Source organism: Rhinatrema bivittatum, chromosome 7 (assembly GCF_901001135.1).
Source record: "Rhinatrema bivittatum chromosome 7, aRhiBiv1.1, whole genome shotgun sequence".
Classification (NCBI taxonomy): domain Eukaryota; kingdom Metazoa; phylum Chordata; class Amphibia; order Gymnophiona; family Rhinatrematidae; genus Rhinatrema; species Rhinatrema bivittatum.
This window is the reverse complement of record NC_042621.1, coordinates 201,857,629-201,882,236: the sequence shown is the minus strand read 5'-3', so window position 1 is coordinate 201,882,236 and position 24,608 is coordinate 201,857,629. Positions and strand designations below refer to the sequence as shown.

The window sequence follows — 24,608 nt, the reverse complement described above, 5'->3', positions numbered from 1 at the left end:
TGTGCTTGCTAAAATTGATTTTCAATCTGTAATCCAAGCAATGATTTTACCTAGCCTAGATTACTGAAATGCATTATATATTGGTTTGCAAGGCATGTGCATTATGTGCTCTCCAGTTACTTCAAATCTCCAATGCCCATTTAATAACTGGAATTAATAAAACATCTCATTTACATTGTAGGAGCTGTATTGACTCCCCGTTAGTGCAAGAGTCCAATACAAGATTGCCTGTTTAGTCTACAAAATGAGTATATAGGTTCTACATAATACATCAAGATTACTACTAAACATTTCTATTGCGCTACACAAATACGGAGCACTGTACAAACTCAAAAAGACAGTCCCTGCTCAACGGTGCTTACAATCTAATAAGACAAACATACAGGACAAGAGATTTGGGGCATTTCATAAATCAAGATAATGGTTAAAGAAAAGGAAGTTAGTTAATGAGGCTAAAAGCAGACAATCAGGCTTAAGATTTAAAAGCAACTTCAAAAAAAGTAGGTCTTTAGATGGGATTTAAACATGGCAAGAGAAGGAGAATGATGTATGAGTTTAGCAAGACTATTATTCAAAACACACAGAGCAGTCAGGTGGAAAACTCTGAGTTGAGAATTGGCAGTAGAGAAGGGCACAGATAGGAATGACTTGTCTGATGAGCGAAGTGTATGAGGAGGGGTGTCGAGAGAGAAGTGTGCAGAGAAGTAAGAGAGATGCTGCAGAGTGAATGCATTTGTAGGTGAGAAAGAGAAGCTTGAACTATATGTGGACCCGCCAGCACATCTCAGAGCTCCTTTAGTATCCTGAGATGTACCTCATCTGGCCCCATGGCTTTGTCCACTTTCAGTTTTCCTAGATCCTCCTATACATTTTCTTCAGTAAACTGTGTTGCATCTACCCCACGTCCATCCATGGTCTTGTCAACCAGCAACAGTCCATCTCCAGGGTATTCTTTAGTGAAAATCTAACTGAAGAAGTTGATTAATATTTCTGCATCTTTCTCTACACATTGCTCGTCACCTTTCAGTTTCACAATACCACCTCAGGCCTTCCTCCTTTCTTTGATATATCTGAAAAATGTTTTGTCACCTCGCTTTACCACTTTGGTGATCCTTTCTTCTGGCTTGAGCTTTTGCTTTCCTTAGTTGTCTCCCTCACTTTCACCAGGTATTCTTCCCGGTCTCTCTTTATGGGATCCTTTATATTTCTTGAATGCTGCTCTTTTTGCATATATTTATCCAGCCACCATCTTTCAGAACCAGATTGTTTTTTCCTCATATTTGTTTACGTTTTTAACAGATTTGTTGTTATAGCTCTTTTTAACCTGGCCCACTGTTTCACCTCACCCATTTTCTCTCAGTCTTCTAGCTCTTTTTCCAAATACATTCCCATTTTGAAATTCAAAACTTGGATCTTTGTGTGAGTTCCAGTGTTACGTGTTTCATTCCAGCCCACAACACTAGAGGTCTGATTAATTCCATTTGAGGTGACAAACTTAAGTTAGACCTGGGACAAATTTTAGTGAAACTCTAGGAACACCAACAACCAGATCAGGAGTAGGCAACTTCAGTCCTCTAGTGCCACATGCTGATCAGATTTTCAGGATGTCCATAATAAATATGTATTTGCATGCAACAGAGGCAGTGCATGCAAATACATCTCATGAATATTTAGTTTGGAAATCCTGAAAACCTGATAGGCAACTCTCGTCCTAGAGTGTCACAGCCAATTACTGACCTAGATGGTGAGCAAGGATTCATATGCTTTTTCCAGATATAAACTCTTGATCAGTCAATTGTCTAGATGGGAATTCATATGCTCTCCTAGATCTACACAAAAATGAGTGAGCCCATGCACCTGTGCTCGGAACCCACCTGTAACTGGATGTTGCGACTGCCCACTGCTGGGAAACAATGTTTCTGGGATCAAGAAGGAAGGGAGATCACTGCTGTGGTGTGCCCACACTGTTCTTCCTGTTGCCCTTCTTCCTCTGTAGGCCTCCTCCCCCCAGGCGTCACATCAGTGGAAGCCTGCCAGGAATGGGTGTCCCTGGGGTGACGTTGGCAGTGGGGGAAGATGTGGCACATGATGTCACAGGTGCTTTAAAGGCAGCGCAAGGGCACAGTCACCATCTTTTCAATTGCACCAGCCATTCCCACCTTCCCTCCCTGGAAGTTTTCATTTTGGGCAGGTTTAGAATGGTCATGGCCCAAGAATACACGCATTTAGTCTGCGAGACAGTTTTCTCTGTTTTGCCTTGGGGTATGCATGGGTGGGGAGTTATATATCCTTAGGTAGTTTGACATGTTAGTGAGTCTCCTTGGTACCATTAAATGTTATACGTATAGTAAGAGAGCAGCACATATTTAGTTTAGAAGATGTATAGGATATATATTGAATCTATTGTCTCAGCTGGGGCTGGGTACCTGAGCTGGTTAGGGGGTTTCTGGCATGATGCAGAGGTTCATCACAGTAAGGACATCACCAGGCTGGCGCCTTGTGGATGATGGCAGGGCACTGGTACGCCCCCTTGCTTGGATTCACAGTGAACGACAGACAATGGGTAGTCTGGTTGGCTATGGCAATCTGCTCTGGTACAGGTCATATTAGCTTTGATTGTTGGTTACTAAAGTTGCAGCCTTATTATTCCAATTCAATGCATATGTTTTAATTGTGTCTTGCTTGTATATTTCATGCTGTTTTAGATATGGAGTATGGGGACACAGCAGGATGGTGAAATGTAGCAGCTGCTAGAGTTAATGCTGTGACAACTGCTAGACATTTTGTGAAAACTTAAGTTGCTGACATGAGAGCAAGTGAAGTCAGCAGCTGAAGGTAGAGGTTTCCTCATTACAGATCCAAAATACTTCCTATAATTAGGATGTATATCTATGAGGGTATATGCATTCATGAGGTCCAGAGAACATAACCAGTTTCCTTTGTTTAGAACATCTTGAACTTTTTCTTCCGAAGAAACCTGTTTAAGGTCCTTAGCTCTTAGATTAGATAGAATCCTCTGGTTTTCTTGAGTACCAGGAAGTACTTGTAGTAAAGTCTCATCTTTTTTCCTGCAGTTAGTTGCAGTTGAACATATTTGACCAGTTTGGTTTGTAAAAGAAAGGAGAGCTCCATCTGAACCAATTCCTAGAGACAGAGAAAGATTGATAATATTCCCTTGAGGGTGGGGTGAGTCAGGCAATTTGGTGGGATTCTGAACACATATAATCTGAAACCTTCCTTTGTGATACACATAGCACCCTTCTCTAAGGTTATAAGGGCCAATTCTTTATGTAAACCTTCAGCCTCCATCCAAAGTGGTAGACTGCAGGTCATTGGGTTAAAATCATTGGCTAGGAATTCTGGATCCTGTCATACACTGGGTTACCCTACAATTGCATTGGAGAGGTCTCAAGCTTTATCAGGTGTGAATGGATGGAGAGTAGTGTCTTTTTGGAGGAAAACACTGCCTTCTCTGGGAACCATTGATACCTCTTTGCAGTGGAAGGTGGATCACAGGTGGCAGTGGAGCATGTTTGAAGTGTGAGCAATAATCCTTAATGAAATCCACTTCTCTTGCTAAAGAGATTCCCTCCATTATACAATACCTCCGCAAACCCATCCCGAACATTTTCTCTTAAGCCTGAAGCCTGTAGCCATGAGATACTGTGAACACCAATGGCTAAGACAGTGGCTCTTGATTGCAGTCTTGAAAGCATCCTAGGCTGAATGGATCAGATGCTTCTTGCACTCCTCACCTTTTTTTAATAGGTGAACACTTCCCATTTCTGTGGAAGAAGAAATTCATTCAATATTTTTGCCCTTTCCAAAATGGTAAGCATGTATTGGACTATGAAAATCAGATAGAATGCTATGTGAGAGTGGCACAGAGTGTTCTAGAACTTCTTCCTGTAAAGATGTAAGATCTGTGACATTTTTATTATTTCTGGATCATACCTTTTCACTGGTAGCTAAAGGTGAGATGTTCAGGTACTATTCGTAAACTCTCTGGGGACAGGGAAATACCATCTAAGTATGACTTATGCCCCAGGGTACCAAAGAGCGAGCTTTGTATTTCTTGACCTTTTCCAAAGCAGATTCAACAATCACTTACAGATCGATCCAGTAAAGTGCGGCCGCTTTTACCCCGCTCCTAACTCACGTTCTACTCACTTTCCGGCCGCGTTAGCACTTCCTGCGATACACTATCCCCTTTAACCTACTCCTACCGCGTCCTAAAATCCCCGGGCAACCCCTTCCGCACGCGGCATGTATATTGCATGTAAACGATCGAATTAGCTATTCCCTACCATCCAGTAAGGCGCGCCCCGACTATCGCTATTTTACCCTGCCATTTTGCCGCGCGTTTAACCTGCTAACTTACCGCCTACCCTTACCCCTGCGTTAGAGGCAGGGGTAAGGGTAGGCGGCAAACTTTCCCCCAGCCCTCGCTCTCCTGCCCTGGCCGCGTCCATGGGTGCCGGTCTCCGGGGCAGCCCCAGTCCTCTCCCCTCCTCCTGAAGAAAAAAAAAAAAAAAAAAGCGAAAAAAAAGTAGCAAGAGAGCGAGGGGAGAGAGGACGGCAATCCTACGCTCGGGATTGCCAGTCCCCCCCCTCCCCTCCTCCCGAAGCAGGGCGCGAAAAGTAGCCTTGCTCCGGGAGGAGGGGAGGGGGGACTGGCAGTGTAAAGTGACGAAGCGACTTACTTTTTGAAGCCCCCCTCCGGACGACCGCGGCTCCCCTCTCCTGCCTCCAGCTGCTCGCAAGATGGATGCCTGCACGGACAAAAGAGGCCCCTGTTCGTGCAATTGGGCCGCTCATGGCGTGACGCCAAACGTCGTGACGTCACGCCTTGAGCGGCCCAATTGCACGAACAGGGGCCGCTTTTGCCCGTGCAGGCGTCCATCTTTGCGAGCAGCTGGAGGCAGGAGAGGGGAGTCGCGGTCGTCCTCGCCGATGTCCAGGGAGGGGGGGGGGGGGGGGCGCTGCAAAAAGTAAGTCGCTTCGTCGCTTTACACTGCCAGTCCCCCCTCCCCTCCTCCCGGAGCAAGGCTGCTTTTTGCGCCTGCCTCGGGAGGAGGGGAGGGGGGACTGGCAATCCCGAGCGTAGGATTGCCCGTCCTCTCTCCCCTTGCTCTTGCTACTTTTTTTTTTCGCTTTACACTGCCAGTCCTGTCTCCCCTCCTCCCGGAGCAAGGCTGCTTTCGTGCCTTGCTTTGGGAGGAGGGGAGAGGGCTGACAATCACCCGCCCGCCGGCTCCCGCCTCGATGACAGCATGCCCGCCTGCCGGCTCCTGCACGATGACAGCCCGCCGGATGAATGCACGCCCGCCGGCTCCCACCGCTGCCGCCGCCTGGATAAACGCGCGCCCGCCGGCTCCCACCGCTGCCGCCGCCTGGATAAACGCGCGCCCGCCGGCTCCCACCGCTGCCGCCGCCTGGATAAACGCACGCCCGCCGGCTCCCGCCGTGCCTGGATGAACGCGCGCCCACCCGCCCGGCGGCTCCTGCCTCAATGACAGCCCGCCGGCTACTGCCTCAATGAACTCGCTCCCGCCGGCTCCCACCAGTAAGTTAACTTTTTTTACACTTTTGTTTTTTACACTTTTGTTTTATTTTTCGTCTGCGCCTTGCTTCGGGAGGTGGGGAACCATCCACTTCCTGGTACCTGTCATTTCAAATGTCAGTTGAAATGACATTTGAAATGACAGGTACCAGCGCACCCAGGATACTGTATAGGCGCTGTATTAAACGCCTATACAGTAAAATGGGTTGCGCGGGTCTAACCCTTCGCCTAACGCTTCGCAGACGTGGCTTGCATTTGCAAGCAATTTAAATAGAGTATCGAGCGGTATGTAAGCAGGACTGTGCGTGCGGGGAACGAGGGTGCGCCCGGCACTGCCACACTCTTTCTAACGCGGCCTTGCTGTATCGACCTGACAGATTGGTGTGGTAGTTGTACTTTGTTGAAACTAAAAGCTGTCTGGACATATTTGCTGTATGCCTTCTTACCAAGCGGGGGTATCAAGAATGGAATTTCATTCCCTTCTGTACCTCTTGTAGGAGCTGGTGGAAAAAGGTATTTCTTCTAGCTCCTTATGGGTTTCAAGATTTAAGAAAGCCAAATAAAGGGCTTACCAGCACTCTGAAAACCCCCCCCAAAAAACCCAGGAAAAGAAAAGTCTTCCAAAAGAAACTTGTTCCTAGGATGTCGAGAAAGATTGGAGGGGAGGTCTAGACAGTCTGCCTTTTCAGACAATAACTCAGACCTGTAATCACAACCGCCAGGAGACTGAGACTCAGGAATAACTGGAGTTCTAGCCTGACACTGCACTGACCCTAGAACCATAGCCTCAGCAGACATACAAGATGGCTCTTGTGAATTTAGTTTATCTTTTTGAATTACCTTTTTATAAATACAAAGTGATGACAGTAAAGTTATAAACTCATAATAATCAACATACAAAATAAAACAGACATCATATCAACACATATATAAAGATCAGCTGTTTAACTAACTATAAGCCTAAACAGTAGTTAAGATCAAATAAAACTGAACATAAAAATTCTCTATTTAAAAACTTGCTGAAAGAACAAGGTATTAATACCCTTTCAGAATTTTAGATATAGTATTCTCCTGGTGAATGTCAAGAGGTAGGGAATTCCAAAGTAGAGGTGCTTGATATGAAAGGCAACTCAGTCTAGTATATTCCAATCATCTCAGCTGGAGAAGGAATACACAATAACCCTGAGATGGATTTCAATGTTCTGACAGGCCTATAAGGACACATCAGGTTGAAAAGATGACTGACAACTAAGAACACTTTAAAAGCTAGGCATAAAATTTTAAACTTCATCTTATGCCCCATGGATAACCTATGCAATTCATGAAAAAGAAGAGAAGATCAAATTTCCTGAACCTTAAAATAGATTTATTAATGCAAAATACAGCAGTGAAAATTAAGAGTGGCCACTGAAAGTCCTTAAAACAATGCTTTGCAATAATCCAGACGGTTCAGAAAGCAGAGTTGCTTACCTTTAACAGGTGTTCTCACAGCACAGCAGGATGGTAGTCCTCACATATGGGTGACATCATCAGGATGGAGCCCAATCACGGAACAATTTTGTCAAAGTTTCTAGAACTTTGACTGGCACCTACTGGGCATGCCCAGCATGGCACTAACCCTGCATCCAGTAGGGGTCTCCCTTCAGTCTCATGTTTAGTAAAAAGAGCGTGTGAAAAATAAAACAAATTGCAAGCGAACCCAACTCCACGGGGTGGCAGGTGGGTTTCGTGAGGACTAACATCCTGCTGTCCTGTGAGAACACCTGTTACAGGTAAGCAACTCTGCTTTCTCACAGGACAAGCAGGATGGCAATCCTCACATATGGATGAATAACGAACTGAGGATGCCCGCGCATGTACCAAACACACCCAAAGACGTGCAACAGGCACAACAACAGGGGCAATTTTTGGAGAACGGGCAGCCTGAAAATCCCAGCGGGTTGATGTAGGAAGTTGGGTACTAAGCTGAGAACAGATTGCACAGAACAGACTGGCCAAAAGAGAATCTTGTGCACCAGTTTTGTCCAGGCAATAATGGGCTGCGAAAGTATGGAGAGAACTCCAAGTAGCAGCCCTGCAGGTGTCAGCAAGAGGCACAGACCGAAGATTTGCTACAGACGTTGCCATTGCTCTAATGGAGTGCGCTTTAAAGCATCCCTGTAGCGGAAGGCCTGCCTGTTGGTAGCAGAAAGAAATACAGTCCGCCAACCAGGAGGACAGGGTCTGCTTTCCCACTGGGATTCCCAGCTTAATTTTATCAAAGGAGACAAAGAGCTGGGTGGACTTCCTATGGCCTGCAGTGCGTTCCAAATAAAAGGCCAGCACATGTTTGCAGTCCAAGGAATGTAGAGCCCGCTCACCTGGATGTGAGTGGAGTTTTGGAAAGAAAGTAGGCAAAACTATGGATTGATTTAAATGAAATTCAGACTACTTTCAGTAGAAATTTAGGATGAGTGCGAAGGACCACCCGATCATGAAAAAATGTTGTACCAGCGCCTGTAGCTTACTGATCCTGCAAGCAGACATCAAAGCAAGAAGGAAGAGCACCTTCCAAGTGAGATGCCGTAACTCGAAGGAATGCAGAGGCTCAAATGGAGGTTTCATGAGACGCGCTAATACCACATTAAGGTCCCAAGCAGGGGCCGGGCATGGAGAGGGGACTTAAGGTGAAGCAAGCCTTTCATAAAGCACACTACTAAGGGTTGTGTCTAAATAGACACATCCCCTGTACCCCAATGGAAGGTGGCCACCGCACTGACATGCACTCTAATGGAGGAAGTTTGTAAACCTGACTCCGAGAGGTGCCAGAGGTAGTCCAAAAATGGAGTTGTGGGGCAGGTAAAAGGGTCTAACTCCTTTGCATCGCACCACACTGAGAATCTTTTCCATTTTGAATGGTAAGATTTTCTAGTAGAAGGCTTTTCGTGAAGCTATCAGGACCTGGGATACAGAGTACGAGAGATTGAGCAGCCGTAGAATTAGCCTTTCAACATCCAAACTGTCAGTGATAAGGCCTGATGGTTGGGATGGCGCAACTGTCTGCTCTTCTGCGATATCAGGGACGGATCCATGCCTAGCCAAATCTGCGGATGCACTTAGAGGTCGCGAAGGATGGGAAACCATACCTGACGCGGCCAGTAAGGGGCTATGAGAATCATGAGGCCCTTGTCCCGGCATAGCTTCACGAGAGTCTTGCTGATGAGAGGAAGTGGTGGGTAGGCATACAGGAGACCTGTTGCCCAGGAGCGGGTGAAGGCATCTCTCGGTGGAGTTTTTTACTGCGATGTAGGGAGCAGAAATTCTCCACCTTGCGATTGTGAACAGATGCAAAGAGGTCGATGCTTGGATACCCCCACTTTTGAAATATCTGATTTGCCACCGTGGAGTTCAGGGACCACTCTTGCGGCTCAAATGTTTGACTGAGTTTGTCCACTAGAACATTGTCCACACCCGCCAGGTAGGTCGCTCTCAGTAGCATGGCATGAGAGAGAGCTAAGGCCCAAATTTGTGCTACCTCCTGACATAGGTTCCACCCTGCTTGTTGATGTACCACATTGCTACCTGGTTGTTCGTTTGGATTAGGATTGTTTTGTTGGACAAGCAATCCCTAAATGCACAGAGAGCATATCTGATTGCTCGGAGCTCCAGAAAATGTATTTGATGTTGTGACTCCTCTGCCGACCAGGTTCCCTGAGTCTGCAAGTGGTTGAGACATGCTCCCCAACCTAGAGTGGAAGCATCGGTTGTTAAGATTATCTGAGGTTCTGGAGCCTGAAACAGTAGCCCTTTGAGCAGGTGGGACTCCTGGATCCACCACGCCAGTGAGAGGCGAAGCTGCCTGGTGACATGGACAATGTTGGACATTGAGTAATGTGCCTGTGACCATTGGGATTTTAATGTCCACTGAGTTACTCATGGCAACTCAAGCCATTGGGGTAACATGGATCGAGGATGCCATATGACCCAGCAAGACGAGAACATGACGAGCTATTGTGGTTTGGCGAGACTGTATAGTACGCGCCAGCACCGCCAGCGTATGAGCTCAGTCCCCGGTAAGAAAAGCCTTTGCTTGGATTGTGTCGATATCCGCTCCGATAAAGGAGAGGATCTAAGACAGAATCAGATGGGACTTCTGATAATTGATTAGAAATCCAAAGGATAGTAGCAGCCGCACTGCAAGATGTAGGGACTGCAGAACCTCCTCTGGTGATCGAGCACTCAGTAACCAGTAGTCTAGATAAGGATAGACGTGAGTGCCTATTTTTCTTAGATATGCGGCTACTACTGCCAGGCATTTCGTGAAGACATGAGGGGCTGATGCAAAGCCGAATGGAAGTACATGGCATTGGAAGTGTTGGCTTCCGACAAGAAACTGGAGGTACTTTCTGTGAGATGGGGTAATTGCTATGTGCATGTACATGTCTTTTAGGTCTAGAGAGCAAAACCAATCCCCTTGTTGGAGAAGCGGTAGTAAGGAGCCTAAGGTTACCATCCGAAACTTCTCGTTCCGAAGATGCTTGTTCAGGGCACGAAGGTCCAATATGGGGCAGCGCCTCCCATCTTTTTTGGTATTAAGAAGTACCGGGAGTAGAAGCCCTGTCCCCTTTGCGAAGGAGGAACTGGTTCTATGGCATTGGCTTGCAGGAGGGAAGCTATTTCTCCCTGCAGAAGATGAGAATGGTCTGAGGAGGTCCACCCCGGCCGAGGAGGAGAGTCCGACAGAATGGAGAGGAAGTTTAGATGGTAACCTTGAGCTACAACCGACTGGACCCACCGGTCCATGGTGACTTTTAGCCACATGGTGGCGAAGTGGAAGAGCCGGCCGCCGACAAGCAGGGATGGCAGAGGGGGATGACAATCGCTCTCTAGCGGGGAGTCAAAACCCCAAGGCAGGACTAGGTTGCGCAGGAGGCAGTGTCTTCTGAGTCCTGGGTTGTCGTGGTGGAGGCTTCTGGAATGGCCTGGATGGACGAGCCCGCGCAGGTGGAGGATAGTATCTTCGGGCTTTGTAAGCTGGTCTCTTCGCCTCCCATCTAAATGGTCGTTTGGAAGAAGCAGAAAACTCAGCATGAGCAGCGGAGAGCTGTCTGAGCATTTCATTATGATCCTTCAAGCTGTGTCACCATCTCCTGGATCTTCTTGCTAAAGAGATTATACCCTGTGCAGGGAAGATCAGCCAAACGGTCTTGAACCTCTAGGCATAAATCCGAGGACTTTTTTTTTTTTTTGGAGATGGCAGCCCTCCATCATTCCGCTCCGTGAAGGTGGTATACCATTGGCCACCTTCACGGAGCGGAAGGATGGAGGGCTGCCATCTCCAAAAAAAAAAAAGCAGAGGGGTGGGTAAGAGTATGTAAAATTACCGGTGAGGACATAGGCTATAGGTATTGCCAATTATTAGGCTTGTTCAATATTTGTTGATTGTTAATGTGGCTCGCAAGAATGAGCGCTACTACCTGGAGATAATACCCTTGTTCAATGTACATACACATGGTTAATGAGACTCCATCATTGCTCTAGGCTTCAACAGCAAGAGGAAATGTGGAAAAAAACAAAAATAAAAGGATTTGCATTCACAAAAAAGCGAGGTGTAGCTTGCTTGTTACGGCGGTTACTTCCCCAAAACCAAATAAGCCGATACTTTACTTTCAATACATATCCAGCATACCTCTCTGCTTCAACAGCAGGGGAGAAAGTCTAATACTTCACTTTCAACGCATAGCTCTCTGCTTCAATGGCAGGGGGAATGTGGAAAAGAGGATCTGTATACTTCACTTTCAACGCATAGCTCTCTGCTTCAATGGCAGGGGGAATGTGGAAAAGAGGATCTGTATATGGACAATAACCAACAAGGTCTGAATTACATAGTCTGAGTGGACAAAGGCATGGGTGTAGCCTGCTTATTGCTGCGGTTACTACCCCTAATTAAGCTAGATATTCACTTGGATGCGGTTCCGGCACTGCTTTCTACATTGGTGGTGGGGTGGAGGGGAAATGGAACTAAGGGGTACTAAAAGCCAGGCGTAACAAGTATGAGAAAAAAAAAAAAAAAGTGCATGGCTTGCTGGGCAGACTGGATGGGCCGTTTGTTCTTCTTATGCCGTCATTTCTATGCTTCTATGTTTCTATGACTTTAGCCAAGCCCAACGTCTCGCACTTATTCCAGCTGCTGATAATCGGGACGCTGTATCAAAATCGTCATAAGCCGAATGGACTTCATGCCTACTTGCATCGAAGCCTTTTTTGATAATGGAATTCAGCTGATCTTGAAGCTGCTCTGGGAGGGATTCCCCAAACTCCTGCAACTGCTTGAAAAGATTCCGATTGTATTGGGTCATATACAACTGATATGCCGCAATACATGAGATGAGTATAGAGCCGTGGAAAACTCTGCGCCCTAAATTATCCAGGAACTTTTGCTCCTTTCCTGGAGGTGCTGAAGAAAGAGGCTTTGGACTTTTGGCCCTCTTCTGGGCGGATTCCACCACCACCGACTGATACGCCAACTGTGTCTTTTGAAAACCAGGTGATGGCTGCACCAAATAAAATCGCATCCGTCTTGCGATTTACCAGAGGGACCATTCCAGGATGTTCCCAGTCGCGCTGCAAAAGATCCAATAGAACCTCATGTACTGGGACAGACATTATTTCCTTTGGAGGATCCAGGAATTGAAGGACCTCCAGCATTTTGTGTCTGGAGTCCTCTTCAGTTTGCAGCGTAAATGGAATAGTCTCCACCATCTCCTTGACGAAGTTAATAAAGGAGAGGTCCTCCGTCGGAGAAGGCTCTACTCTTCAGAGACACCACTCTAGAGAGCTGAAAACAGCAACTGGGCTGAAGCCAAAATAGATCCTGAGTAGCAAATGCCCACAGAAGAGAATGCAACTGATCAGGAGTGCCAGAGGAATGATCCTATAGGGACTACCAGAAAGCTTATAGCGGAGCTTCATAGCCTCGCCTGGAAGAGGCAATACAGGAGTGCCCAGAAGGGGGCAGTACAGAATGGCCTACAGGATATAGCACCAGTTGGCCTATGGGAAGGCAGCATGCAGGAACCAGAGAGGAGCGTGGCAGAGAAGAATGAAAGAGATGCTGCAGGCTGGCATGAGCAAGGTGTTGCAGACGAGCCAGCAAGAGACACTGCAGTAGAGCCAGGAGGTGATGCTGCAGGGGAGTCAGTGAGAGGCACTACAGGGAAGCTAGACAGTGGGGCTGTGGAGTGACCAGAGACTGGTGACAGTGACAGTGCAGAGGCAGCACAAGATGCCAGAGAAAAAAGAGTGGAAAGCCATTACAACAACTGCAAGAGAAACCACCATGGAAATACCCACATCAAGTCCAAGACGTCTGGCTGGGAAAGGAGTGAAACCTGGAGACAGCAATGGACTCAAAGGGCTGGGGGTGCACACTGGGTAAAGGATGCAGTGGGTGATGGTGACAGTGCTATCTGGGGTGACCCTAATGTGTGGGGGTGAGTGTGACCCTAGAACCCTGACCCCAAGCCTAGCTGATGGGAGGCCAGATGAAAGGGAGTGGGGATTTGAAATACTTCCCTGGGTGGGATCCAGGGGGAGTGAAGATGCTCAGACTAACAGGTCCAAGCTGAAAGTAGCCCTATTTCCTCTCTTTAACCAGTGCTGGAACAGGCAATCTAGCCCAGTCCACCTTAAATCCTACAGAGAGAGCGCTCTGTGGGCAGGACCCTGTGGAGGCAGGATAAGTATGTGAGCCCAGCTGGGATCAGGAGGATCATCCAGGAGTAGGGGCTCCTGATCATCTCTGGAAGAAGGTATTGTAAAGTACACTGCTAAGAAGGTAGGTAGTCTACTGAGATTTGTGTTTGAATGTGATAATAAAGAGTAGAATCCAGAGAATTGTATGATGCAGTCCGAAGAACTCCCACACACACACACACATCAGCTTACTCAAATGGTGTGTGTGTATATATTTTATCTTACTTTACCTCTATTAGATTGCAAACAGAGGACCATACTTAAGTGTTAATTTATCTTATAGCCGATATACTTAAAGTTGACATGACTTATCACCACCACTAAGTAATATTTAATATGAAACTATGTTACAGTATTTTGATGGCACCTGTTAAGTTAATATAATTCAACACATTGAAGTTTGAAATTATGTGCCTTATTGTGAACCGTTGTGACGGCAACTAGCTTACCGACAGTATAGAAAAGATTTTAAATAAAAAATAAATAAGTTGCATGAAGAAAAGGCTGGAATCAGATGGTTCCTGACTCCAGATAGTGAAGATTTGCTTGGGTATTCTATAAACCTGTACTGATAGCGGGAAGAAGCCATCTTGAAGCAAAGGTAGAGGCAAATGTGAAGGATGGAGAGGTATAAACATTTACATCCTTCAGCTTGAAAGCGGCTATCCATTCCTAATTTTGGATGTAAGGAAAAATCATACTGAGAGAATTCATTTTAAATTCTCAAAGCAGCAGACGTTTGGTTCAAGGTACTCAGATCCAGAAATGGGTCTCGATCCTCATGATTTCTTGGGGGATTAGGAAATAGGGGGGAGTAAAAACCTTATCCCTGCTGGGACACAGACTGGTTTTATCATTGGTTAATTAAGAAGTGATTGCACTTAACAGTGAGTGTATCATGCAAGAGATAGGGATCAAAATTTTAGCAGTGTGGAGGGGATGCTAGTCAGGAGAAACACAAATGGTATCCAAACTCCGTGATTTGGAAGACCTAAGACATTCTTGACTGACACCACATATCAAAGAAGATTTGGATTCTGTCCTGCTCCAGAACAGAGTTTGGAGGGAAAAAATGGGTCTGGTCTTGTGCTGGGCCCTTTGTGTAGCCTTAGGCTGATAGCACTCATGCTGCCAGGATATGTTTGGAGGTGGTTACCAATGTTGGGCTGGAAGAGGTGGTAGGAGGTACTGCTGAAAAACCAGAATTGGTTCCTACAAAAGTATGACCATTGTAAGAGTAGAAGTTGCTCGGGGACCCACAAAAGGGTTGGACTGCTACGTTCCATTTATTAATTTATCACAAAGACCAGGTACATCTGGTGACTTCTTGTGGAAATTATCTTGGATGCTCTTTGCCCTAAGCTCCAAATGAAGCTGATGTATGGAAACTGAGGTGGTGACGCATGCACTCTTCCACCATCAAAAGCAGTTGTGGGTGTTAAAACCAGTCTTCTGCAGATCGCAGAAAAAAACCCTTCAGATTTTGAATACACGGAACCGGAGCATAGAGATAAGAGCAGAAAATATGGAGCTCTAGAAACATTTCTTGCCAAGAATGTCTAGGAGACTTATTCAGGGTGGACCCAACGATGACTGATGCAGCAGCTGGATGACGAACCCTGGAGAATTTGAATTCTGCATTTGAGGTTCAGCTTTGTAGCCACAGGAATGCCAGTGATAGGTGATTCCAGATTCTCATTGACAAACAGTTCAGAAAGTAGTAAACTGGGAGAATCATTGGCTCTGACTGGACATCCAATAACTGGAGGGACTAAGATTTCTATAGAAGAGGATCTGATACTAACAGGTGAATTAGCAAAGGAGTTACATAAGTAAAAATAACATACCATTGTAGTAATTGTTAAAGCTATTTACCGAGATTAAGGGGCAAATCTTTAAACTTACACGAGGGCACAGATTTGTTCGCGCAACCCGGTGCGAACGAATCTACGCCCGATTTTATAACATGCGCGCGCTGCTGCGTGCATGTTATAAAATCCAGGGTCAGCGCCTGTAGGGGGGTGCACAATTGCGCAACATGCGCACGCCGAGCTGCCTGCTTCCGTTCCCTCCAAGGCCGCTCCGAAATCGGAGCGGCCTTGGAGGGAACTTTTTTTTTTTGTCCCCCCCCCACCTTTCCCTCCCTTCCCCTATCTAACCCACCCCCCAGCCCTAACTAAATCCCCCCCACTTTATTTCGTGGCAGGCGTAACTTGCACGCGCCGCTAGCTCCCTGACCCAGCACAAGCCGTTGTGCCGGAGCACTCGGCCCCGCCTCTGGACTGCCGCCACGCCCCCGGACTCCCCCTTATTCGAAGCCCCGGGACTTACGTGCGCCGCCGAGCCTATGCAAGATAGGCTCGGCGCGCACAGGAGGCGGCAGGGGTAGGTTTTCGGGGGTATACGCACAACCCTTTGAAAATCTACCCCTAAGTATCTAATGCAATTTAAGATTATGACTCAATACGAGTAGAACTATGGTCAATTCAATAGCACATCTTGTGGCAATTCTTAAAAAGCTATTTTATTGCAGGTGAAGTCTATGTACACCCATAGAACACAGTTCTAAGTGTGTAAATGCTTTTGAAAATCAGGCCCTGAGCCTTTTCTCACCTGTTCCAAGAACTTTGAATATGACAAGTGTTAAATTGCGATGTCAGGCATATCCAGAAATGGGTCAGAAGGTGTTTCTATCGGTAGAACTCTCATGAAAGTGAGGGTTTACTAACAGGACTCCAACGAAGATGAAGGAAAACCAGGGGGCTCTTCTAGTTGTCTTAGAGAGGAAAAGCCCTTGTCAACTACCTTTGAACAGTTTGACTCCACTGCAATTGAGTGAGAGGACCAAGAATCCCTTATCAAGGGTTCCAAGATAAGAAAGTGTTCACCACAATGGGTGATATTGGGACTCCAGTCTAAAGAATCACTGTAGCAATGCTAAAGAGAATTGGATTATTCTGTCTCTTTAAATGTCAAGAGAAATTTTGCACTAGACCTGAAGTACGTTCGAGCACTGATGTGTTCCTTCAGCTATCAAAGTTTCTCTTTTTGAAGCAAGCTACAGTATGAAGCACACTGGAGCTGGAGTCTCTAATCAGGAGCCCTCTGCTATCAGAGTGAATGAGGGCTGTGGTAACAAAGATGTATATAAGATAAGCCTTTCAGAGGCTGGCCTAAAGTGGCCTCTGTGCGCAGTCCTCATGTGTCAATTTATTTTAATTATTTTTTTTTATTTAAAAGTGTTTGTATACCGCTTTTACAAACAATGTTTAATCAAAACGGTTTACATAAATATATTAAAATTAAATTCCAAATAAAAGAGAAGATAAAAGAAGGTCATAATGTTACAAAAAAGTATAATTAAAATAAACTATAAAAAATAAAAGAACAACTAACATAATTCTAATAAAAATTAATGTATAATATAGAATACAGAATATAAAGTGCCATGTAAGTATATGTGAAAAAATCAGTTTGGTTCTGTTATTTAGTAGGTGTAATTTTGAATGCAATTTGAAATAAATATGTTTTAAAGGATTTTTTGAAATGATTCAAGTTGGGTATGGATCTTAGCGAGTCTGGTAATGCATTCCAAAGGATCAGACCAGTGACTGAGAAGGCTCTTTTTCTCGTAATTTCAAGACGGGCCTGTCAAGGTGATAAGTTTTTATTCATTGACCTTAGATGTCTAGAGGGTTTGTATATACGGAGGATGGAGCATAAAGTAGTAGAATTAGGGGTATGAATAAGGGAATGTATGATGGTTAGGATTTTAAACTGTATTCTGTATTTCACTGGTAACCAATGTAATGATTGAAGTATTGGGGTAATGTAATTTTTAATTGAAGAATTTGTCAAGATGCGTGCAGCTGCATTTTGGATTACTTGAAGTGAGTGTAGTGTGTTGCCTGGAAGCCCTATATATAAAGTGTTACAGTAGTCAAGCCCAGAAAAAATAAAGTGATTGGAGAATAGTCCGGAAATCGTGAAAGAAGAGCAGGGGACAAAGATGTTTCAGTAGTCGAAGTTTGTAGAATGAGTTTCTAGTAATCAAGGATATGTGTTTTAATGAAAGATCTGAATTGATAGTTATACCCAAATTTCTAGCTGATTTACCAATAGGGATAAAAACTCCATTAAACAGAAATTGAGATGGGGGGCCTATAGATGAGTCAGTAATCGATGTAAGATGAACTATTTCTGTTTTTACTGGGTTCAGTTTCAACCAGTTATGAGAGAGCCAAGTGTCTATAGTTGTAAGGTACAGAGAGACTAAGGACAAAGTGTGGGTCCATGAAGTGCTATAAGGTACCATAAACTGCAGATCGTCAGCATAGATTTTAAACTGTAGATTTAAAGATGCAAGAATACAGCAGAGAGGTAGCAAATAGATATTAAAAAGAATAGGGGATAGAGAAGAACCCTGAGGGACACCTGAAGCGATAGAATATGGATCGGAGGAATGATTGTCTATATTGACTTGTTGAATACGTTCAGATAGAAATGAAATAAACCACTGTAATACAGAACCTGAAATACCTATAGATTTAAGAATAGAAATGAGAATTTGGTGATCAATGGTATCAAAGGCTGCGGAAATATCTAAAAAGACAATGATGTAATCTGTATAGGAGTCAAAAGCTCGGAATATGGTGTCAAAAGATGTTAGTAGAAGGGTTTCAGTGGAATGACCTTTACGAAAACCATGTTTGTTTGTATGTAAAATGTTGTTTTCTGTGAGGTAATTTGAGAGTTGAGATAGGACTACTGATTCGACGAGTTTAGCTAAAGATGTTAATGTGGCAATGGGCCTGAAATTGTTGAGGTCAAAGCATTCTTTTGATTTGTTCTTCAGGACAGGGAGTATAGAAGTTTTTTTGAGAGAGGATGGGAAATGACCATTTTCTAGGGATTGATTAACTAGCAAAGTGAGGAAGTTACTAGCATAGGGGCCTAAGGCTTTAAAGAAAGTGCCAGAGCAAGGGTTATCAGGTGAATTAGAGGGTTTTTGTTTTCTAATAATAGTTTGTATGGTATTTTCAGAGACTGGTATGAATTCAGACCATGTATAAGTTGATTCAGAGTTATTATAAGAGGGTAGTGGTAGTTGTAGTTTGGATAATTGTTTTGATATATCTGTAACTTTGGATTTAAAATAGTTGGTAATTTTATTACACGAGGCAGTGTCGTAAGTAATAGAACTCCCTTTTTGGGTGGTAGTTAAAGATTTTACTATATTAAATAGTATATTAGGGTTACCATTTGCCATAGAGATTTTATTTGCATAATAAGATTTTTTTTGCCAAATTTGTATTTTTGTTATAGTGACATAATAGGCGATAAGCATTTTTTGTTTCTGGTGTTTTATTCTGCCTCCATTTACGTTCAAGTTTTCTAAGTGAGGTTTTTAAGGATTGTAGGGCAGTAGTATACCACGGAGCATTAGCTTTATTTTTATCTGATCGTGTTTTTATTGTTTTTAGAGGGGCAACTAAATCTAGTGAGGAGGAAATTGCAGAATTCCATTTGTCAATGGTTTCTTCAATATTAGGGGCTAATGTAATTGGCAAATTAGGTGTTACAGCATCAAGGAAGTTATCTGTAGAGATGAATTTACTTTTGGTTATGAATTGTGAACCATTCTTGTTTAAAGTCCTAGAACTAGAAATATTGAGAGAAAAGTTAATAAGATAATGGTCTGACCATGGTATGGGAACTATCGTGGTTTTTTCAGAAATGTTAGAAGCAAAAGAGGGGTTAATAAAAACAATCTAAAGTTTGGCTTTTGGAATGTGCTGGGGACTGAACAAGTTGTTCCCAGCCCAGGCCAGACATGGCATCTAAAAAAGCATTTATTGTAGGTGATGGACAAGTAATATGTAAATTAAAATCACCTAATACAATAGTCTTACTTAAATCAACTGGTAAAGAAGCAATGATCTCGATAAAGTTGGATAGATCTGATTGCAGGCACCCTGGTGGAGAGTAAATTATACAAATGTTTAAAAAAGCTGTGGTTATAAGTAGGATTTCATGGTGACCTGACACAGTAAATTGTTTTTTCATAGGTAAGAGGGAGGACTTAACGATGGCTAAAATGCCGCCATCCCTTCTATGCGGTCTGGGTTCTGAAAAGGCTAGATATCCTAAGGGACACAGAATCAGTATCTGATAGTCAAGATTCAGTAATTAAGAAGAAATTGGACTTATTTTTTAATATTAAGTCTGCTAATATTGGAATTTTTTTTCGAACAGATTGTGCGTTGCACAGCCTAAATGAAAAAGTCATCATAGATACTGCAAACAGTGTTGGTAAAATAGTAACTAAAGAATGACTGGTACATGATTTTGATTTACGCAAGTTGATAGTCTTAAAGGATTTCTTTGTAGCTGGAATAGGTCCATAATTTCCGTTGCCGATAACTGTTGAAATAGACATATTGATGGAGAACAACGTTTAGCGACAGAGAGCAATTGTGTCATTTGATGCACTGTTTCCTCGACATGGGCTTTAGCTCAATGCAAGATAATTATAACCCTCCATCCAGTGGTTCTGATTTAGGCTGAAAGGGGATTTAATGAGGAGCTCTTGCTCAACTCATTTCCTGGCAAGGCAGACGATGATGCACTGCGGCAATTCCTGTGTGTGTGCGGCACCCTGGAGTGTTCAGAACGTGGATAGGTCCATCGACATATCCGAAGCAAGCAGGGATAACATGCCGAAAGGGACATCTTACCACAGATATTATTTGTCGGCCATTTTGAGGAGACACGAGTCTATTTTTTTGTAGCACTGAAAAGTGCTGTTATGGGTGTTACAGAGCAGTAAGGCAATTAGAAGTGAAGAAACAAATTTTTTTTTAAATGATTCTGGAAAAAATATCTGGAGAGAATGAATACAAGTCGATGCTGTGTTTGGACAAAAACAGACTGAGGAAGTTCTTGAGGCAACACCCTGCAGGAACTCCCGTACATGCTCAGCAGATGTCAAAACTCTACTAGCTTAGACAGAAGTTTGTTCAGCGCCGCCAGATGATGTGTCACCCACAGACCATGGTTAATTCAGCCTGGTTATCAATAGAAAAATCAACATCCGTAACAGGGTGGACAGCTAGGAAGATGTGGAAAACACGGAGGGATCTAGTAAAGCACAAGGAATGGTCTTGGGTCTGGCAGCTAAGATTTAATTCCCCCAAAAATGCACAGAAACACTTTTTTGTATCAGATCCTTATTTTTCCTTTAATGTTAAAATATAGCTAAAGGTATGGTTGGAATCCTCCGCTGAGGACGACTTTATAAGCAACATTTGTGTTATGTATATGAATACCAATTTGTAACTTTTTCCTCTATTGTAATTACCCCCTTTTGGCTTACTTACAAATCAAGTTGTTTGCTTGAAATGTCATGAGAAAAAATTCAAAATTCAAAATAATAAAAAAAAGAAACGCATTTAGGATGCAAAAACCCAAGAGAAAGGTACAGTATTGGAGAAGAAATTCTTCTAAGAGAAGGAGGGAGCTCAGAAATGTGCTGGTGTCTCTGCTGAAGGACCTTTTCAATAGATCCCTGGAATTGGGAGTGGTACTGTGAGATTGGAGACGAGCGGTCGTGGTCCCTCTTCACAAGAGTGGCAGAGGAAGCTGGAAACTACAGGCCGGTTAGCCTCACATTGGTGGTGGGAAAATTAATGAAGACGCTGCTGAAGGAAATGATAGTTAACTATCTACAATCTGGTCAGTTGCTGGCCTGAAGCAGCATGGATTCACCAGGGTAAGGTCTTGTCAGACAAATCTGATTTTTTTGATTGGGCAACTAGAGAATTGGATCGAGGAAGAGCACACGATGTGATATACTTGGATTTCAGCAAAGCTTTTGATACAGTCCTGCAAAGCAGGCTTGTGAATGAGAAGCTTGGGAGTGAGTGCCAAGGTGGTGGCATAGATTACAAAGTGGTTGACCGACAGGAGACTGCTTACAATGGTAAATGGAACCTACTCTGAAGAGAAAGCCATGTTAATCGGAGTCCAACAGGGATCGGTACTGGTACCGGTTCAGTTCAATATCTTTGTGAGTGAAGGTAAAGTATGTATTTACGGATGATACTAAGATCTCTCCAGATATTTTTTCCTGAATCCTCAAAAAAATGTTTTTCTTCAGTTTCTTTACTTTTAATTGCCTTACTGCTTTGTAATACCCATAACAGAACTTTTCAGTGCTACAAAAAATAGACTTGGACACACGTGAAGGAATAGAGAAAATGAAAAAAAGATTTAATAAAATTTGAAGAGTCGTTGAAGATCTGGCAGCTGGGATTCAATGCCAAGAATCGCATAATCATGCATCTGGGATATGGTAATCCAAAAGAGCTGCATAGAGCAGCAGTTACTACTCTTAACAGAAGGCATGGGATTACTACCCTTAACCAATAAGCCTTGATGCTTTTGATGCAACTGCAACATCGCTCTACTTTGAAGGAGAGGGGTAGGGGGAGGGGTAGAAGGAAGAAGAATTTGGATTCAGAGACAACACTAGCCATAACTTTTACAGTCTGGGGTACTGATGAGCAGACATTAAGGAAAAAACACAGGACTGTTTCTACCACCAAGTCTAAGCAAAGCATGTCAGCAGCACTAACTGATACATGTGGGTAACCTGAATGGCAAATGCTACCATTGGAAGCTTGCTGGGCAGACTGGATGGACTATTGGTCCATTTCTGCCATCATTTCTATGTTTCTATATATTTTAAATACGAGCAGGATTTGGGGCTGATTGTATATGATATTCTGAAGGTGGCCAAACAGGTGAATAAAGCGACTGCAAAAGCTAGAAAGATGCTTAGCTGCATAGGGAGAGGAATGAGTAGGAGAAAGAGGGGGGTAATAGTGACCCTGTGTAAGTCCCTGGTGAGAGACCTCACTTGGAATACTGTGTACAATTCTGGATGCTGCACCTTCAAAAGGATATAAACAGGATGGAGTCAATCCAGATGGTGGCTACTAAAATGGCTAATGGTCTGCGCTCTAAAGCCTATGGGGATAGATTTAAAGATCTAAACATGTACACCGTACAGGAAAGGTAAGATAAGGGAGATATGATAGAGAAATTTAAATCTCTCAAAGGTTTACATGCACAGGAGGTAAGCCTTTTTCAATGGAAAGGAGGCTCTAGAACAAGGGGTCATGGGATGAAACAGAAAGGAGAAAGTTTCAGAAGTAATCGTAGGAAATATTACTTTACAGAGAGATGGATGCATGGAATAGCTTCCCAGTGGAGGCTGTAGAGAAAAACAGTACCTGAATTCAAGAAATCTTGGATATATATAGGGCATCTGTAAAGAATTGATGGGAATTATAATGCTAAACTGGGCAGATAGGCAGACTAGATGGGCCACACAGTCTTTTTCTGTCATGTTTCTAACAGCTGTGAATCTGAGAAATAAATCAATCTGACTATGCAAAAGCAATAAACTTAAGAAAGCAGGGAAAGTACACAGAGGCATGGCTTCAAGAATGCTTCCCAACACAGATTTGTGGAAAACTTGGTGTAGGGGTGATTGTAGTGGGAGTGTGTTTGGGAGAGAATGTGGGTGAATGGGGTGGGTATAGTGGATGTGGGTAGAACTGTGTATTTCGGGATGTGCGCAGTTATCAGGAGCATAAATTGTAGGGTGTTTTTGGATGGGTAGCAAACTGAGTGGGAGAAGTTTGTAGTATGCGATTTTTGGAAATATAGCTTTATTTTGTATATAGCAGATGTGGTTGTGAGGGAGTAGAGGTGGGGGTTGCATGAGTGGGTGTGTGTCGAATGGCTTTGTATATGTGAAGGGTGAATTGAGAAGCTTCATTTATTTCCTGTCTCTGTGGAGGTTATGTGTATACTGTGAACAGGAGTATGTTGTGGGGTTTGTGTAGGCAAGTGGGGGTAGAATGCATGTGGGAAGGAAAGGGGGGGGGCCTTTACCGGTTGTTTCAGTTATTTTTCTTGTCTCTCTACGTTGCTCTCTTCCAAAGTGCAAGAAGGGTGATGGGGAGTTAGTTTGGAATGGAATGCTGATGAACAATCTGGCAGATCAAACAGCTTTCATCAGTTTCCCATAGAAAGTAATCCAGATTATTTTTGGAGGCTCAGGTCTCTGAAAATCAGCATAAGATCAATATTTTTCAATCTTGTCTGAGATACTCATTTTTTGTTCTGCATACCAACACTGGTTAAATTTCCATCCCTCTTTATGTATTTCTTTCCATTCCATAAATTGGAAAGTAGGAAACAGCAAAAACAGAAGCAAGAATGTTTGTTTTCAATGGCACACTAATTCTCTGAAAGTTGCCAAGGATGTCAGGAAATTCCTTCCAATCTGGCATTTGACAGGTGACATGACCCATCTTACTATGGTATGTTAATCTTAAAAGAATTTCAATTTAGATTTACTATGTGTACTGGCTCAGGTTTACTGGAAATAGCCAATCTTTCTATTGATCATCTCTTCTCAAATTTAATTTTTTTTAAATGCTAATTTGCATATCAGCCACGTAGATTTGTTGAGCATAATATGAAATATCAATAAAAATAACAAACCAGAAAAATTACAAATATTAGTATCATGATACCAGCCAAGATTTAGCCTTCTTCTTTAAGGACAAAATCTCCAAAATAACAGATACCTTTAACTCCACTTCAAGCTTCAATTTTCAATCATCAACAATTAACATCCCTCCTTGGCTCGATTTCAGACCTATCTCCATCATAGAAACAGAAAAAATGCTGAAGAAAATCAACCCTGCACGACACGAACTTGACACCATTCCCACCCGAGCACTTAAAGAAATTGCTTATCCTTTAGCTCCAACAATTTCAGCAATCATCAACAAGTCGCTCGAGGAAGGCGAGCTGCCTCCCAAGTTAAAAATCACCACCATCACACCTTTATTAAAGAAAAAAAACCTCAACCCAGACGACCTAAACAACTACCGCCCAATCTCCAACCTACCCTTTTTCGCCAAAATGATAGAGAAGGCAGCTTTGAAACAACTCAACGAACATCTAGACGATAACAAAATTCTCTTTCCCTCCCAATTCGGCTTCAGAAAAAACCACAGCACTGAAACCCTCCTACTTAACCTCTCCAATACCATCCTAAGAGGACTTGACAACAAAAAAGGATACCTTCTGATTCTTTTAGACCTCTCTGCAGCCTTCGACACAGTGGATCATAAAATTCTTATCTCATGTCTAGAATCCATTGGACTAGCTGGCAAGACTCTTAGTTGGTTTACATCCTTCCTCAATAATAGACACTTCAAAGTTTCTC

General features: G+C 43.6%; 1 protein-coding gene across 2 annotated transcripts in view; it reads right to left on the bottom strand.

Moving 5' to 3' along the window:
* The window catches only part of CCDC6 (coiled-coil domain containing 6), a 351,904-nt gene that overhangs the window by 30,193 nt on the left and 297,103 nt on the right, over positions 1-24,608 (bottom strand). The window contains exon 7 of one of the 2 annotated variants that reach the window (XM_029609756.1): positions 3,756-3,785. The exons of the other annotated variant lie outside the window; for it this stretch is intronic. Coding sequence (XP_029465616.1) covers positions 3,756-3,785 — 30 coding nt within the window. The remainder of the gene's footprint in view (positions 1-3,755; positions 3,786-24,608) is intronic. 2 annotated transcript variants of the gene reach the window in all.